Here is a 17,306-nt window from a genome sequence, read left to right on the forward strand (position 1 = left end):
ACAGAAGCTGCATGAAACATGAAACAGAGAAGAGGCTTTCTTGGTAGAGAAACTGCTTGCAAAAGCTGCCAACAATTCGTCTCTCACAATCTCACCGTCCATTTCAAACGCCCCATTCCCTATATCACAATCAAGTTTTCGCCTTGGCTGGTTCCCCAAGATCTATCCACCGAAATCCCAGCTACGCCCATCGTCCCATCCTTCTTCCCTCCTATCCTTCTCTCTGTACTCTACGTCTTCCGACCTCCCTCTCCGCCTCTCTTCTTCTATCCCTCCCTCCCTTTTCCATTCCCCGTTTAAATTCTTTCTCTTTCATCCATTTCTCCAGCTACCTCGTCTTCTAGCTCTGCTTTCGGTGCCGTTTTCTTTGAGGTGTTTGGCATTTTCATTTGGCGGTGCTAACTGGGTGACATTGGAAAGATCTATATATCGTCTTCAGAGTCTCTATAAGGTTCATTTTCTTCTAGTGGGTGTCTTGTGATTTCGATTTCCTTTTCTTTTGTTTCCGATCGTTATTCATCGTTGTCGTTGGTTTTAGTTCCTTCGTTTTCTAAGGTTCATCACCACGTAATAGGTGGTACTCTGCTCTTTGTAGCAGCGGAGAAACTTGAATTATATGTTTTAGTAATAAAATTTTGCAGTTTTGAAGACTTGGAATAGAATTTTTCGGTTTATCTTGCATTGCTTCAATCTAGCAGGCGCGTAGTTGTATTAATAATTTAAGCGGGTAGATGTACTGTTTCAAAAGTGTTCTGGCTATTTTTGTGCTCCTTTAGTCCTGTTTCTCTTTATTATTGGTGGACATTGGGATTATATGCATGGTGTACTTGACACGTTCAAACTGGATTTGCAGGATGGGAAGAGTTAAACTAAAGATAAAGAAATTGGAGAGCCTTAGCAATCGACAAGTGACTTTCTCAAAACGAAAGAGTGGAATATTGAAGAAAGCCAAGGAATTATCAATATTGTGTGATATAGAGATTGCCCTTCTCATGTTTTCTCCGACAGGGAAGCCTATATTACTACAAGGAGAGCGCAGGTAATATCAATGACAGAGTCATTCTTTCCTATTAGGTCGGAAACCTTTGCCAGCAAGTTGAAAATTTATACCAAAGAGGAACTACAGCGCCAGAGACCCTTTAATGATTTGTAGGCTAGGCAATAGCTGACACATCATTATGATCAACTTCAAGGGTTTCTAATGCTAATATATGTTTTAGATTTTTTTTTTTAATGTTCCAAGAAACATTCACAGTATTTTCCGTGAGGCAAAACTACCTAAAAAGATGAGATAGTGCTCTCAAGCATCTTTCATGCCATATGCCTTCAATTGTAGGTCTGTTTTATTTTAGGAACTGGGAAGTCTACCATGCTCACGAGCAGCAAGTTGTGGAACATGATTAAAAGTAATCCTATTAAATATTAACAAGTGGCAAAAAATTGTATATATTAAATCACGCAGCTTTGATTCAGACTGACGACTGTTACTGCATTTTCTTTTATGGGAAGAATCTCATTTTTAATCTTTGGGGAATCAAGGGCATGGAAGTATACTTTGTTTCAATTATAGCAATTCATTCATCTTGAAACATCATGGTTGTCCCAGCCGTGATTGGAATTCTTCCTCTCAAGCTTAGTCGAGTTGAATCCAGATGTTACTTGTATTGTTAAAGCCACGGCTGTAGTTACTTGTAGGCTCAATGCTCATAACCATCTTGTTCATTATTTTCAGCAATCTCGAGCAGGTCATTCAAAAATTTGCTCAACAAAGCCCGCAAGAAAGGGCCAAAAGGTTTGTCAAAATTGATGATGAAATTTGTTTTTCCCTCTCTGTTGACGATAAAAGAGCTAATTGTTTTACTATTTGAACAGGAAATTGGAAAGCCTCGAAGTACGATCACTCTGCCCTTCTCATATTCGCCCTTTACATAGAACTGCTTTTGTTAAAGGAAATATTCAATGTTTCCTCCCTGAATTAGAGGTGACGCCTAAATTTTGTATCTGTTTAAATTACAGGCACTGAAGAAAACCTTCAAGAAGTTGGATCATGATGTAAAAATACAAGATTTCTTGGGTTCAAGGTAAGTGAATGTGATGGGCAAATTTGGCAGTTTTTTCCTTTATAAGATCTTACAAAGGTCTCAGTTTGCTCCCTTTGTTCTTGCAGCAGTCAACAAGTCGAGGTACAGTTTGTTTATGGACATCATCGTGTTCATTTTTACTTGAGAATCTTAAGTTGCTTGTTATGCAACAAAATATTCCAAGCTGAATTGCCATGTGCAGGAATTGACCCATCACGTGAGAATACTACAAACTCAGCTTGCTGAAGCCCACCAGAGACTGAGGTGCAACTCTGGAGTTTTTAGTTGTGAAAGTATTGCTTTTTCTTTTTGTTCTTGTGATTCATGTTGTTACCGTTAGACCAATATTCAATAAAGGCCTTTGTTGCTTTACAGTTTATCTTTCTCATAAAACTATACTATTTGTTCATTCAATCGTGGCCTATCAGGTTCAACGCATGCTTCAAAGGCTTTAACTATATGATATGTAAAACAGTTGAGTAAATATTTTATGCTCTACGATGACATTAATTTGTACCTTTTATTTGCATATTTGAATTTGGAAACCATGATGTTATCAATATTTGTTGCATATAATATTATATGAGACATTTCCAAGGCAAATAAACCATGGAAGGATAGAATTTAATGTTATTTTTGAAATATCTTATAATTGGCGTTAGTCATAGGAATCATGGCTTTGGAATAGGTTATTTGACAGTTAATCCTTTTATTTATGAAGTGAGATGTTAAAGATAAAGAGAAATATCATACAAATAAAAAACAACTGAAAAAAAGAGATCTTAAATCCCTCCCATAGTTTGGCCAAAAATAAAAAATAAAAAATCCCCCCCATAGGTTGTTCTCTTTCGAGATCTCAAGAAAGAAGCGTGGAAGTAGAGCTTCTGTCTGGACGTCCTTTTCCTTGATTTAGTTGCATCCAATTCAGACTAATTATATGGCTTTTGATTTTGTTCAAATAATTTACGTGTTCCTGCGGCTTGTTCTCTTTCTCAGTCACGTATGCTTTGTCTGTGATGAATCTCCAAGTGGCCATCATGGAGTAATCTTGTGTTATATTTTTGTATTTTTCAGCTATTGGAATAATGTAGAAAAGATCAATAATGTTGAACATCTTAGGCAAATGGAAGACTCACTAAAGGAGTCAATCAACCGAGTACGCCTACATAAGGTATGATTTTGTTTCATGTTGGCTAACCATATCATTCTGTCCCATAACATCAAGTGCCTCATTGACAATTGTTTTCACTGGCAGGAAAATTTGGGAAAACACCAACTAATGTCACTTGAATGCGCTAACCAGGTAGCACATGCTGTCCTCTTTCTTATTCAGTATATCTCTTCCTTTTGTTCAAGATAAATGTTATCTGATATGGTTCTACTTTGTAGTTGCAGGAAGGGATAACTTTACCCGTGATAATGGCTGGCTTGCAAGAAGCTCAACCTCTGTCTTGGCTAATGAATAATGACATTAATCAATTGATTTTACCCAGCGAACCAAAATTTCTGCCATTTAGGTCAGTTCACTGCTATTATGCAACTTTCATTTTCAGTTCTGCAGAAATTTGAAGTACATCGTTTCCTTGAAAACTCTCTTTGACGTGTTTCATTTTGTGATCCAATTTTTTTATTTGATTGTACAACACACAGTGATAATCCCAATAGAGATGCTGAGTGCTCCATTAACGTTTCACTACCAGGCTATTCTGGTTATATAAGCACCGCCAAACTTGAGGTTGGCAACTCACCTCAGGTTGCTACTTTGGGTCAGGGTGGTGGTACCTTGAATGAGTTTAATGAAGGTTCCTGCTTAAGTGCACAACATTGCGAGCAGTTTTCATACCCTCCACCACCAGATACTGAGGAACAGAAGCATCATTCGGTTATGGACGGCAGACCAAGCCCTGTGGATTATCAAGTTAATGGCAGCTTTGATCTGCCTAGATCCATCTTTGAAAATGGTCATCAATTCTGGAATTCTACTTCTGCACCTTGTGGCATTGCCATGTACAATGAGAATGGCTACCATCAGGTAAGCAATCCTTTTGTGATTCGCTGTATTTCTGGTAAACAAGTCGGTTTTAGTTGATAATTAGCTTCATATGTTTTGCAGTGACTGAGAGGGTACCTATCGCTTATGAAGAAACACGGTGACCAAAGAGACCATTCGATATGCAAAAAGTAGACTTGTTTGGGTGAGCTTTAGCCACCAAATGTATTAGCTGTATATACTATTTAAGATTTTAGAGATTAAGTTATCTTGACTGACTTTATTACATGCTGTTGAAATTTGACAGAGCCGAGCTGTAAATTTGAATTTTGTACAGAATGAAAAAGTAATTATACTTCCTTTGGAATTTGAGTGTGATGCATTAGGACGTGAAAAGAAATATATAGTTTATTTGCCTGAGCAATAAATATGTCAGTTCCTCTGTACACGGAAATCAGTTGGTTATCGAAACTAATCCTCTCAGGATTACACAAGAGTCCACAATGACACAAGTTTTCAAGGAGTTGACTTAGTTACCCCTCAATGTTTGGACGATGGTGTTTTGCCATGGCGCTGATCGGTGATGTAAGAGGTTGTCACATGATCCTTTTCCTGTCACATTGTGTTGAACCAAAAGTCCCCAAGAATTCCAACACTGCCAATCTCCCTTCAGAGTGAGCCATGTTTTTCGACCAAGACCAGTGACAGGAAAAATGGAGGGAGGACGAAAATGTCTGTACATGTGTACGTGGCACTTGAACCGGTATATTTCTTTCAGAGGCATCCGCATATGTATTTTTGTAACGTTGGCTGGAAAAAGGTGCCGCGATCACAGATTTGCATTTTGTCTGTGTGCGGTGCTCTTTCTCATAATCAACATGTTAAACATATCTCTTTTCTTTCATTTTCTACATTTTTTTATAATAAAAAAAGTGCATCTGGTGCACAAATCCAAACGTTTGGGATTACCGCGTGCCACATCGTTCTCACGGAGAACCCCCTACTTTCCAACGTTTATAGGTCTTCTAAGGAAATCAAACTCTAGTTAAAAAAACTATTGATTGCTACTTCCTTGATCCTTCTCTTCCTGCTCTTGCTAAACCAGTTCATAGTTCATAACATGCTGTTCAAGGTGCGGATAATACAAATAACGGAAACAGAGAAATTTGTTCACAAACTATGCTATAAAACTGAATATGGCAGCTCATTAACTCAAGACACTTCCATGTGGACTGTGTCTTCCATTTTCAGAAGATAGCAGAACAGAAGTCCCCATAGTACAAATCAAATTATATTAATAACACAGTGATGTTATTCTAAATTTCTAACTACTGCAATGAAAGTGTGTGGTGCTATTTCAAAGGCCCAGCCAGCAGGGGCAACATTGTAAGACATTAAGGTCTGGCAAGGAACCCTGCATTGTCACACCATGAAAGCACAATAAAATTGCCTACACAAAACAATCACAACCCAGAACTAACACGACTATAACCAAACATGAGGGTGAATATGATAAATCAAGTACCTCCTGTACGAGATGGGCACTCTGTATTGAGCAATGTGGAGGAACGCAGGCTGAGAGTGAGAGAGATCGAAGCGGTGCCGGGGAAGGTCGCACCAGAGGAACTGTATTGTTTGGAAGGCACCATCTTTGGTCATTTACGCAACTAATCTCAAAAACAAGTCTCATAACTCAAAACACGGTTGACCAAGGCTGTGCTCACTGCTGCTGTGTTCGTCCGAAGCCAAAAACATATCCCCACAAGGGAATTACAGGGTCTATCTTAAAACCTACGGTTTGAGATTCAAGGTCTCAACTACCAAGGAAACATCGGAGTTTTTCCAAGCAGGAGGAGGGAAAAGCAGAGCAATAAAATAAAAGGAAATGCAAACAAAAAATTACATTAAAAAAATATTAAAAAAATTGGAGATGCGGGGTATCGATCCCCGTACCTCTCGCATGCTAAGCGAGCGCTCTACCATCTGAGCTACATCCCCAATATGCCGGGGTGATAACAAACACACTAAATGCAGATATAATTTATTTTGGTAGATCGGGCCTGATATTTCCCAAGCATAATACTTCTCCGGTCCTTAATATAAAACCTAATTATTGAGTTGGTTTTGGTCCTAAATATAAGATCCATTTCTCATATTTATCAATTTTCTCTAAATTACCCTTATGCATACTTTCTCAACTATAATCAAGTAGAAGAGGGAGATGGGGTATTAAGAAAGATGATTATGGTATTTTAGGAAAAATGTGTTACATTTCTTATAATTAACTAATTTATCTAACTTCCTTAATCTAATCAAATTAATTAAATAGGTCTTATATTAAGGACCGGAGGAGTACCACGTGAGTTAAAATTTTTTTTTTTTTTTTGACCAGCGTGAGTTAAATTTTATTGACTCCGTGAATTGCCTGAACATTTCATTTTAAAGGTTATTCTTGTCGAATATAGTATATAAGCTGTGTTTCGGATATCTGAATTCACATTAAAATCTTTAGCCGAAAAATAGAATAATAATCACCTTAATTATTAATCTGCTTAGGGTGTGTTTGGATGAAACCAAACCGTGATTTAGAAAAGTGATTCTGGAGAATAGATTCTGGGAATAATAGATTTTGGAAAGAATAGATTTTATGAAAAAGTGATTTTGCGAAGTGAGAGTGTTTGGATAGTTGTTATCAGAAGCACTTTTTATATATATAAATTACTAAAAAAAATATAAGTTAATATGATAATTACAGAAAAAATAGATTTTATTATATATTTTAATTTGAAGGAATAAAATTGTTAATAATATATTTTTTATTAACATAATTAATAATACATAAGATAATATAATTAATAAATAATTAATATGTATATATATTTATAAAATATAAGATTAAATATATTTATAAAAAAAATAACAAGATACATATCCTATAGGCTCTCACACTCTCCTTTTTTTTTCAAAAGCAAAAATTTTTTGCTTTTTTCAAAACCATAGTTTTGATTTTTGGATGGGTGTTTGGATGATTTATTCTCCAAACTATGATTTGGGGTGTCACCCAAACACAGCCTTAGAATCAGAGGGGGTCAGCCGGTCAGGGGACGACTTTTGATTCGTTCAAATTCTCAGATGGACTTTTTGGCCAAAAAGTTCTCAGATGGCTTGGGCTTCATTTAGAGGGCTGGCATGTATTTCCATTCTGGGCCTGATCTATTGAGCTAAAAGTAGATCTGATCTTTTCCCGAACTTTCTCATAGATGTTCGGTTTCATTCGGCATCCTTCTGTGCCCTAATTTCTCGGGCTGTCCATCTCTATTTAAGCACTGGTGATCTCAAACCCTAGTTCAGTTTGCGGAAGGCGTTGCCTGAGGCCTCCCTCTGTTCTGTTTGCTTGTTTTGCATTGCGTCTCCTTCATCCTCTTTAGTACTTTCCGTTTGTCTATGTTTTACTTAATGGAGTTGCAACACTTCAAAAAGTCTTGGTTTTTGCTCTTTCATCTTTGTATGATTGAATTATCCTTACTTCTGCTCGCATGCGCCTGTGATGGTTTTAAATATACTCTGAGAGTTATCTCTCCATGATATCAATTTTCATCTGAGGCATCCATTCGTTCTCCACTTTTCACGTTTAGAAGTTTTGGAGGCAATAAAGGGCTTTTGTTCTGCAGTTTGAAATTGTCAATTGAATGAACAGCTTCCATGCTTCGTACATGTTAAATCAATGTGCTACCTTTATATCCAAAGTTAATTTTTTCATATGATTTCAGCTTCTACTTTGCGTGATCTAGTCGTGTCTTCATCTCGTGCGTATTGGTCATTTGAAATCTTGGTTATTACATTATTGTTATCTGTGTTGATCTTTTGATGCTATGGCTGCATTTACGAACTAAATTTGGGAACAATGACTGTCGGCCGGGAAGAGCTATTTGTTCTGTCTGTGTTGGTGCCAGTGATGGTTTTAATACTCTAGAATTACCATGAATTTCTACTGTGATTAAAACTATTGCTGAGGGACCATATCGGACAGGCTTAAAGCTGCTCGGACACTGTCATTTGTGGAGTCTTTCTCTAGTAGATTGGTGCTCAATGATAGGTGTTTTTATAGATATAAATATTTTTTTTATTTTGGTTTCTCCCAAGAGCTTTTAACTAGTATATAATGTGCAAGTGACGATAACATAGACAGGGACATCAGAACTCTATAAGAGAATGATGATTTGTCTGATGGGAATCTCTCTGATGCGCAATTTATTAGTAATCATTTGAGAGGCCTAATTAATTATAGGTGGATGTTATATTTTCTCCGGTGTTTAGTGTTTATTTATTATGAAAGATATTATAAATAGGGTCTAGGGATGTGGACTATTTCCATTCGAAATCACAATTGAAGCTTGTATAGGCCTATTAATAATAATTTTCATCGTGAATAAGCCCTTTTGCTAACTTTGTAATGAGGTTACATCTGATAAAATGCTATGTAGTAATTATTAATTATTAATTTGGTTTGCACTAAATGTTTTACAAGTGATGTTTTGGCCTATGATGTACACAATTGCACGTATTATCAGACGTGGTTATGATGAAATCTCAAATTGTCACTACCTCTGAGGCCGATTTATAGAAGGAATGCATTGTCTCTGTTTTATGTTGCATCAGCAATGTTTTACTCTCCACAAAGCTCTTCAGTTCCGGAATCGAAGGATTTGGAAGGTCCTTTTTTGTCCCGTGATATTGTGGAAATACCAAGTGTCATAGAATTTAATGCATGCTTTGATTTGTATTACCCCATGAATGTGAAAAATTGCCAAGCTGATGATTGTATGCGAGCCTTATGATTTTTTATGAGAACGGAGATTCGAATGATGCTTCTGTTGAAGCCTGATGCTTATTCGGGCTCCAGACAGTATCTCATGTGATAAAGCGTTCTACGCGGGTATGATAATGAAGGCTTGTAATCATCTGAATTTGTGATTTGGTTGCGGCAATTTGCTTATTATAAAAATTGTTCTGACTAAGTTGGAGAAGAGATTTATCCTATAGAGCAAAATATTACTATGGTATATGAGATTTTCCCAGTCATCGGATGTAAAGATGCTTTTCCAGTTGCCAATATCTAATTTGAGGGGACCGGACTCCGCGGAAGATGTGCAAACCACGGAGAGATGATAGACCCCAGCAGGAACAAAGCCTGAACTTATTTTGACCTTGGGAGTATGAAATACTAACTGTCATATAACAGTAATTTATTGAAAAGAAAAAGGAGAGGAATCTTCCCAAAGAGAAATACCCAAAAAAAGTAAAATTCATCCGTTGTTGGTTAACAATATATTTGAACCATAAGGATATGCCATGAATAATAATGTGGGAGGGCCTGAAAAATTTTTAATAGCTGCAAGGGTTGAACTTTTTATGTACAATAACGAAACGTTGCTTGATTCAATGTCCTGGGTGGAAGTGGTGAAACTCATTTGACAAGTTCCTCTTTCTTTCCTGCTTCTTCCAATTCCCGTAGCCCCCCAACCTTTTGTTCAATCTCCTCTATCAGCTCCTCTCGCCACAGAGCTTCTCTAGCTTCTGCTTCCATTTTATCTTGCTGCACAACAATACCGACAAATTTGTCTGTTAGTGTTTCATGTTAATCTTTTATATGATTTAGTAAACTTTTATACCAAATAGCTTGGCATTTTCTGATAGTTTGTTCAAAACAGTACCTTCTCATAAATCCAATTACCAGTACCGTCTCCTCCGTCTCCCCTATATGTTTCTGAGTCGTAGTAGGGGTCCTGAATCATTTCAGAGTAAACAAGTAAGGGCTATGTAAATTGTTAATAATAAACTACGCTATGAAGTGATGGAAGGGAGATTGACTACCTTCATGGAACCGAAGAACAAACAGCCCCAAACAGTGAATAGTATGTAATATGAATCTGCAACAAAAAGGGCACAACTCAGAAACGGGAAACAATATGGAGGACAATGGAAATAGTTTGGATTGGAGAAGAGGGGATGAGGGAGGAAGTTCCTGGATACTTACAGACATTCTTTATTGCTTCATCACTGAGATGCCAAACAGATTTCTGAGTTATATAATCTATCTGACCCTCGATTTGCTCAACTATAACAGCCATAAGGGGAAGATCTGGCAAGCCATTCACTTTACATAAAGAGGCTCTTCTGCTTTTGCCCCTCTCAACCTTATATCCAAGTATGTAGAAGTTTAGCCATGCGTTTAGTTTGAGAATACGGATAACCAAAAAGGCACATCCCCGGTGACTCATTCAGCTGTAAAAAAAAACGAGCTACGTACCTGCCGGGATCCTTTGAACAAGGGGAAGGGTGGACGCTGCTTAAGCTGCAAAAGGAAAAGGACCCACTCATCTTCAAACTGGGAACTCGCATGTTATTTTTCTCACAAGGAAAAACTGGAAATTGACTGAAAAGAAAGAGGTTTTACCAGTCTTGAAGACGAGTTGGCTTCAAATCTCCCAGTTTGTATGCATGAGCAGTGAATCTGTGACTTGAAAATGGTGAATCCCATGATAGCTTCAGCCATGGTTTTTGACCCAAAAAGGGGATTGGAATTGGCTGCTATGCCTGTATCTGCACATGAGGCAAAAGAGTGGATAAGGGAAAAATCAAGAGCCACCCTTCGCCCTTCATTCATATACTTTCAAACAAATTGGACACAACTGGAATTCTACAAAAAAAACTTTTTAAATGACCCCATGCCCTCGTTGCTAATCTCTCCATCAAGTAAAGTCATCACAATATCACATTACTGGGAGAACACAAGAGGCCAAAACATACATGGACCCCCCAGCAGATATCGGTTTATACATGATGCTAAAACCAGGAACCGATAAGATTCGTACATGTTGGATATTAGTCCAATCCATCCTGTTTAACCACTTTGCTGGGTTTAATCATCTGGGTCGAGCTTAACTTCGCGTCTTGAAGTTGGATTTTTGTGGCCGAATAATTTGTTTTTATATGATCATTCTTACGCTTCTTAACAACTGGCCTATTAGCTCAGTTGGTTAGAGCGTCGTGCTAATAACGCGAAGGTCGCAGGTTCGAGACCTGCATGGGCCAGATTTTAATTTTTTTGCCTCTGTTTTTTTGTCCTGCTCCTTTTTCCCAGTTTCTCCGCGATTCTCTCTCATTCCATAAACTTCCTATGAACTACAGCCACAGATTCCCGCGATGTCGTAGGAGCATATTTCTTACATTATCATCTACTACTTCATTGTAAAAACTTCTTCTTTGATTTAGAAGAGTGTATTTCTTATTCCATCATCTGCTTCATCCTTGCAAAAATTTATTTTCTTCAAATGTACACCTCGGCCCGCCGCTGTCTCAAGGAAACTTCATTATTATGGGGAAAAAATCGGATTTGTTTGATCTAGAGAGGCATGTTGCCTTCCATGGAGTTCAGCACAGCAGCCCAGTTAGTACTATGATCCACACATTGTTTATATGGCCAATTTTCTTCACCACTTCAATGCTCCTGAATTAGGGTTCCACCGTAAGCTCATCCTCAACTTATATAGTCAGCGCCCTTTTCTATATGCTGCTTTAGACGTGAAAGTTGGCGCTCTAGCAGCTTTCCTCTAATGTTCTTCTGGGTTGGATCCACCATTATTGCCAGTAGGCTTGGCTTTTCTCCACAGTGGAAGCTATGACTCTACGACTATGATTTTAACCTCTTTACGGTCAAATGCCTCGTTGGATGGAGAAAATAAATTAAATATCTTCTCATATCTCGTGTAATAGATATAGTACTTAATAGGTCGAGAGTTATTTGTTGTGAGCCTAACTGCGCAGGATGGATCATTACTGAGGCAGACCTTCTCATATAGGATTCATCTTCCTGTTATTCTTCTCTCTTCCTTTAGACGTATTTTCTCATAGCACAGGTTGGGTCAGCTAAGAGAGCTGCACTGTAAGTGTACATTAGTCCAATGTTGATGTCCATGCTTCCTTCTTTTTATAATCAGAGGGAAGTTTGAACCAAAATGACTTCGATCATGACATCAATCTTTCAGGAAGTTTGGCGGCTCAGTTGTTTTTTTCTTTCGAAGTGAACAGCTTATTGGTCACGGGGTGTTTGAGGTGACTGGTTTATTCTATTGCTAATAACCATATGATGCATAGGTTGCTTATTTCATCAGGGTAAAGCCTTGTCTGTCTTCTTTTCTGTTAGAAACGTACTTTAGCTTTCTTAGACAATCTTGTTCAAGCTTTTCCAATGGCTTCTTTCTTTGTTTTGGTTGAGGTAATTTGGTTCACTATTTGTCACCATCCATTGCAGAACTGGTTTCTTGGCTATAAGCCAAAACAGGGTGACGAGAGTATAGAGGATGAGAAAAAAAATGGCCAGACAAGAAGCAAAGAAAAGTTCAAGTTGAACCAGTAACTTACAAGTGTTATGTTTGGATCAATCTACTGTACAGAAAGAAAAATGATTTCTGTTGATCGGGCAATTTTTTATGCGAACCTCGTGTAAGTGTTAAAGGAAAGTTTATCTCAAAATAACCTGTTACAAGTGCACAAAACCATACAATAAATTTAAGCATTGAGCTAAAAAACCATGTACACTATTATAAAAATCTTTCAATAGACTGTTTATCTACACTCGTCCCAGAAATGCCAATGAAGCTATTTCCGGGCTCCGGTTTTTGAACTCCCCTTTCCTTCATTGATCCTCTCACTCTGCTCATTTCATTCCATTGACCTGCACTTGCATACATGTTCGCAAGAAGAACGTAGTCGCTGCTATGATCTGGTTCCGATTCTAACAGGTGTTTTCTCACCTTCTCTCCAAGTTCCACACGTCCATGAACTCGACATGCAGCTAACAAAGTTCTCCATACAATTGCATTGCACTCCATTGGCATTCTCTTTATCAAGTTGTATGCTTCCTCAACTAACCCAGCTCGACCCAAAAGATCCACCATGCATCCATAGTGTTTCATCGTAGGTTGGATATTATAGTCTCTAACCATAACATGAAAATACACTCTTCCTTCGTCAATCATGCCTCCATGGCTACAAGCACACAACACTCCCAAGAATGTCACATCATCAGGTCTCACACCATTTTCTTCCACCATTTTTGAAAAAAGTGCCAATGCATCTTCTCCATTACCATGTGATGCAAGTGCAAGAATCATGATATTCCATGAAACTACGCTCTTCACTTTCATCCTGCTAAATGTGTCGTATGCTTCATCCAACGCTCCACACTTGGCATACATGTCAACAAGGGAATTGCAGACCGGTGTGATATCAGCAAGATCAGTGCCTCTAATACAGGAATGGATCTGCCTCCCAAAATCCAGAGCTCCGATTGCAGCACATGCTGAGAGGGTGACAACCAAAGTGGCATCATCAGGTTGTATCCCGTTCTGAATCATTCTGGTGAACAGGTGGAGTGCTTCCTTGTAGCTTCCACAACAGACATGAGAGTCTATGATAGAGTTCCAGGCCACTAAATCTGCATTGGGCATTTCATCGAACAAGTGGCGTGCAGTGTCAATGTCCTTGAGCATACCATACATGTGCATGAGAGAATTCCCAACATATGCGTGAGTAGAGAGACCGAGTTTAAGGGTTTTACAATGCAACTGCTTCCCGAGAATAACGGAATTCAGTCGCCCAACAACTTTAACCAAGAAAGCAAGGGTGAAATTATCCGGTTTCTCTCCTTTCTGCTGCATTCTCCGGTAGAAATGGATGGCTTGTTGGGGTTGGGTGGTCTTGGAAAAGCCCCTGATCATGGTGTTCCATAGGAACACATCTGGTTTTTCGACCCTGTCGAAAAGGGAGAGGGCGTAACTCATGTCGCCAAGTTCCGACGCGGCACAGAAAAGAATGATCTTGCCGACGACGTGGAGGTTGTGCTCAAACCCAGTGAGGATTATGCGAGCATGACATTGCTTCAGATGTCTCATGGTAGAACACCGCTCCAGGAGTTTCATTAATCTTTGGGCTTTTACAAAGTCTCCCATGCCTGTGACGCCTCCAGAACGCAGACAACTGAAGCTGTGCTTGAGTTGACAACGTATTGCGACTTCTCAGTTCGGGAAGAACAAGCACTCATTTTTTCTGTTTGAGTTTGAAATGTACTACTCCTCATCTCCTTAAATCTTCTTCAATATAAAAAGTATTCAGTTAATTTAATTAGATTAAAAAAATAAGTTAATTAATTAATTATAAAAAATATGATATATTTTTTAAATACTATAATTATTTTTTTTAATGTCATTTCTTATCTTCCACTTAATTATAGTTAAATAAGTATTTATACAAGTAATTTAAAAAAATTAATAAATATAAAAAGTAGATTTAGGTTTTATGTTAAGAATCGAAATAGTCTCCTATTTTGGTGAGTCTCCCTCAACATATAAAAAAAAAAGGTTAAAAAATACATGCTAGAAAAGAGTGACAACTGAATCTGAAACAAATTTTAAGTATGTTAGACGATAAATTTTGTAATTGAAGATTCTTCAATAATATTGGTAAATTAAATCTAGAATATAGATGTAGATATATAATTTTTTATGGCAGAGAAAAGGATATATAAATTTTTTGCAGTAATTTTTGTTATTAAAAAATGTATAATAAAAAAAAGTTGTCTGGGCAAAAAAGGCATTGGATAGCCTTGGAAGTCCAGCTTTTTTTTTTTGAGCTGAACCTTGGAAGTCCAGCTGGACCAGAAAATCAATGATCCATTCTTATACCTAAATTATGTGTGGCGGTTGTACCAAAAAATAAAAAAAAATAAATTATGTGTGGCGGGGGTCACTTGGACTAGTCTGGCCCAAACCGGTTGAGTTAGGTTTGAGTCCAAACTTGTGCTCTTCACCAAAAACAAAAAGCATTGGTAATTTATTTTGCCTCATAAATAAAAGACTGTTTGAAATGATTTATAAGTAATTTTTTAATTATTATTTATAAAATACAAAATAAGTATATAAAAAGAGTTTTATCTCAACTTATTTAAAATATACTTATTAATTATTTTAAAAGTGATGCGGGTCCAAAAAAAATCTCATACCACTTTTCAACTATCGATGAGCTCCTCGTTGGTTTAGAATTATGAATAAAAATATTCATATCCTATTTATGGGTATATTTGTTTGAGTTGTAATATGAAATTTTTTGTAAACATCTTAATATGATACCCACTATACTTTAAGTGTTGATATATGATATTGTAAAAATACAGAAAATAATTTAAATATGTGTGATTTATATGAATGAGCCATAGAGGTTCAAAAAGGTGGGGGTTTAACTTTCCTCGCATAACTTTGAACGCTGCGTAATTTAAAATTTAACCTTCCTCGCATCTCTCACCTAAACATACTCACCCTTCCCGATTATCAAGGAATCTCTCATCATTGTTCCAAATATTTTATATATAACATATCGAACACAAACTACCATAAGGGTTTAATTTGGGTTAGGTGAAAATAGCTTTCGGCCACGTAAAACAAAACATTAAAAATAATAATTAAATAAAACACCCAATAATTATCATTCGTACAAAAATTAAGTTCTCTAGCTATTGTCACCCTTACTTACTCCTTTATTATTATATTTTACTTTACCTTTTGTCTTGCTTAGGGAAACCGATTAGATTATCATTCTAACATCTCTCTCTCTCTCCCCCCTTACATTATCATTCCAACACCTAATGATATGATCTTATATATTCTGCTTATTCATTTTAATTTAACTGAAAACATGTAGTATTATTTTATTAAAATTTCAGATTTGATAGTGATGGAAATAACTAAAGAATATCAAGATGATCCCATCGACAGGGATATTAATTCCGTATCGCCCTATCTCATAGCTCACTGCTCACCATATTATTTGCATTAATTATAGGTTCAACTTATATATGTATTTATATATACATGTTTCGGCCACAGCTTCAATATAGGTTCAGGTTACTGTCATATATTTTTTTAAGTACCTAAAGATTTGTATATAACACACATATATGTTAAGGGACATTCTTCAGGACGTAACAAGCGGCGTCATTATTACTCACTAATGAGTGAATGATGAATTAATAATGTTATCCCATGTTAGAAGAATAAGAATGATAAATTACTTGAATTATCAATTGCGTCTGGATATACACAGCACCCCACCTCTGGCTTTTCCTCAAAACAGAAATTAATGACCTACCTAGCTATATATATATATATATATATATATATATATGCACACACACGTACACATACACATTTCAACTTTGGCTGCCGCTCTGTGTTGTGCTGTGTATAATATATTTCAACAAAACAATAACAATTGTAAACCAAAAACACAAAAAACAAAACAAAACAATAACAATTACCACCATTTAAAATTCACCAACTATTTAATGACCTTGTCTAATTTCAGTCAAACCCTGTGCCTTCATATAGCTAGATATATGTGGCCGTTGCGATTGATTTTTTTTTTTTTACTTCATTAACACCAAATTCCTTCAACAAATTAAAATGTTTGTCGATTCTTCATACATACAAAGATTATGCTGTGTCCCATGGAATTTGGCCAGAGAGTATTATACTACTACATATATTGTAATAATTTTTTTATTAACTCGTTCATAACATATTACTTTAAATGAATTGAATGATCACATGGGATTGGCGGGTTTAGATGGGGAAAGCCCAACTTCTCATATTTTGTAGGGGTTATTCACAGGTCTAGTCTTATTATCAATCCTATTACTCAAAGCCCCTTTATTTTCCCTTGAGGATGTGAGACTGAAAAGAAAGCTGAGTTGATAGAAGGGTTTCTTTGGAAAGAGTATGATAATTTCTCATTATTATAATTACATATATTAAGGGATGTTTAGATGGAAACAAAATCATAATTTTAAAAATATTTTTACGGCATACAAAATAAATATGTAAAAGAATTTGTTTTAATTTACGAAAAAATATTTTTAAAAAGTACTTCTCACATCATCCAAACGCCTTCTAAGTAAGAATTATTTAAGTATTTCTACACCGCACAAAACATAATTTTTAAAACTTAATTGTTTCCTCTCCCGATAATCCCATGCCCATTTTCTTAAAATTCAGCAGTGTACCGAAAAGGTCCTTAAAGTGTGTATTAATTTTAAAAAAACGAATACAATAATATGAGGTGCGGCATCAATCCTAGTTGTCTCCCAACATGGTGTGGTGGCTAGTCTATAAGCTATTTAT

At 36.7% G+C, this 17,306-nt stretch overlaps 3 protein-coding genes and 4 non-coding genes across 9 annotated transcripts; 4 read left to right on the forward strand and 3 right to left on the reverse strand.

Moving 5' to 3' along the window:
• On the forward strand, positions 1 to 4,438 carry LOC114713249 (agamous-like MADS-box protein AGL65). Of its 3 annotated transcripts, none has more exons than XM_028897857.1 (12): positions 1 to 451; positions 854 to 1,039; positions 1,733 to 1,792; positions 1,873 to 1,891; positions 2,017 to 2,081; positions 2,168 to 2,183; positions 2,284 to 2,345; positions 3,156 to 3,252; positions 3,337 to 3,384; positions 3,471 to 3,598; positions 3,732 to 4,113; positions 4,195 to 4,438. In XM_028897857.1, exons 2-12 carry the CDS (start codon positions 855 to 857, stop codon positions 4,195 to 4,197), a joined length of 1,065 nt encoding a protein of 354 aa, XP_028753690.1. In that variant the 5' UTR covers positions 1 to 451; position 854; the 3' UTR covers positions 4,198 to 4,438. The 3 variants fall into 3 exon arrangements, with proteins under 3 accessions (XP_028753690.1, XP_028753692.1, XP_028753691.1); XM_028897859.1 differs by having other exon boundaries at positions 3,477 to 3,598; XM_028897858.1 differs by having other exon boundaries at positions 2,171 to 2,183.
• Positions 4,439 to 5,996: 1,558 nt separating this feature from the next.
• On the reverse strand, positions 5,997 to 6,069 carry TRNAA-AGC (transfer RNA alanine (anticodon AGC)). The gene has a single exon. It is a non-coding gene; the product is annotated as a tRNA-Ala (tRNA).
• Positions 6,070 to 8,234: 2,165 nt separating this feature from the next.
• LOC114713266 (small nucleolar RNA R44/J54/Z268 family) lies at positions 8,235 to 8,320 on the forward strand. Its single transcript, XR_003737323.1, has one exon. It is a non-coding gene; the product is annotated as a small nucleolar RNA R44/J54/Z268 family (small nucleolar RNA).
• Positions 8,321 to 8,608: 288 nt separating this feature from the next.
• Positions 8,609 to 8,686, forward strand: LOC114713267 (small nucleolar RNA snoR122). The gene has a single exon (XR_003737324.1). It is a non-coding gene; the product is annotated as a small nucleolar RNA snoR122 (small nucleolar RNA).
• Positions 8,687 to 9,286: 600 nt separating this feature from the next.
• Positions 9,287 to 10,760, reverse strand: LOC114713216 (photosynthetic NDH subunit of subcomplex B 4, chloroplastic). The gene is made up of 6 exons (XM_028897811.1): positions 10,529 to 10,760; positions 10,382 to 10,426; positions 10,109 to 10,268; positions 9,946 to 10,001; positions 9,786 to 9,857; positions 9,287 to 9,667 (listed from the first exon to the last, which is right to left on the reverse strand). Exons 1-6 carry the CDS (start codon positions 10,736 to 10,738, stop codon positions 9,539 to 9,541), a joined length of 672 nt encoding a protein of 223 aa, XP_028753644.1. The 5' UTR covers positions 10,739 to 10,760; the 3' UTR covers positions 9,287 to 9,538.
• Positions 10,761 to 11,092: 332 nt separating this feature from the next.
• TRNAI-AAU (transfer RNA isoleucine (anticodon AAU)) lies at positions 11,093 to 11,166 on the forward strand. The gene has a single exon. It is a non-coding gene; the product is annotated as a tRNA-Ile (tRNA).
• Positions 11,167 to 12,536: 1,370 nt separating this feature from the next.
• Positions 12,537 to 14,143, reverse strand: LOC114713214 (pentatricopeptide repeat-containing protein At4g21065-like). The gene has a single exon (XM_028897809.1). The coding sequence runs from the start codon at positions 14,082 to 14,084 to the stop codon at positions 12,675 to 12,677; it is 1,410 nt and encodes a 469-aa protein (XP_028753642.1). The 5' UTR covers positions 14,085 to 14,143; the 3' UTR covers positions 12,537 to 12,674.
• Positions 14,144 to 17,306: the final 3,163 nt, after the last annotated feature.

Source organism: Neltuma alba, unplaced genomic scaffold (genome assembly GCF_004799145.2).
Source record: "Neltuma alba isolate B1F8T4 unplaced genomic scaffold, ASM479914v2 tig00011420_pilon, whole genome shotgun sequence".
Classification (NCBI taxonomy): Eukaryota; Viridiplantae; Streptophyta; class Magnoliopsida; order Fabales; family Fabaceae; genus Neltuma; species Neltuma alba.

What these genes read in the sequence shown, in the direction of transcription:
- LOC114713216 (XM_028897811.1), bottom strand. Translation starts at nt 10,738, where the DNA reads ATGAATGAAGGGCGAAGGGTGGCTCTTGATTTTTCCCTTATCCACTCT. An exon ending in CCAACTCGTCTTCAAGACTG is followed by an intron (nt 10,427 to 10,528) that starts GTAAAACCTCTT and finishes TTCCTTTTGCAG; the next exon opens with CTTAAGCAGCGTCCACCCTT. An exon ending in GTAATTGGATTTATGAGAAG is followed by an intron (nt 9,668 to 9,785) that starts GTACTGTTTTGA and finishes ATTGTTGTGCAG; the next exon opens with CAAGATAAAATGGAAGCAGA.
- LOC114713214 (XM_028897809.1), bottom strand. Translation starts at nt 14,084, where the DNA reads ATGGGAGACTTTGTAAAAGCCCAAAGATTAATGAAACTCCTGGAGCGG.
- LOC114713249 (XM_028897857.1), top strand. Translation starts at nt 855, where the DNA reads ATGGGAAGAGTTAAACTAAAGATAAAGAAATTGGAGAGCCTTAGCAAT. An exon ending in CACTTGAATGCGCTAACCAG is followed by an intron (nt 3,385 to 3,470) that starts GTAGCACATGCT and finishes TCTACTTTGTAG; the next exon opens with TTGCAGGAAGGGATAACTTT. An exon ending in CCAAAATTTCTGCCATTTAG is followed by an intron (nt 3,599 to 3,731) that starts GTCAGTTCACTG and finishes TACAACACACAG; the next exon opens with TGATAATCCCAATAGAGATG.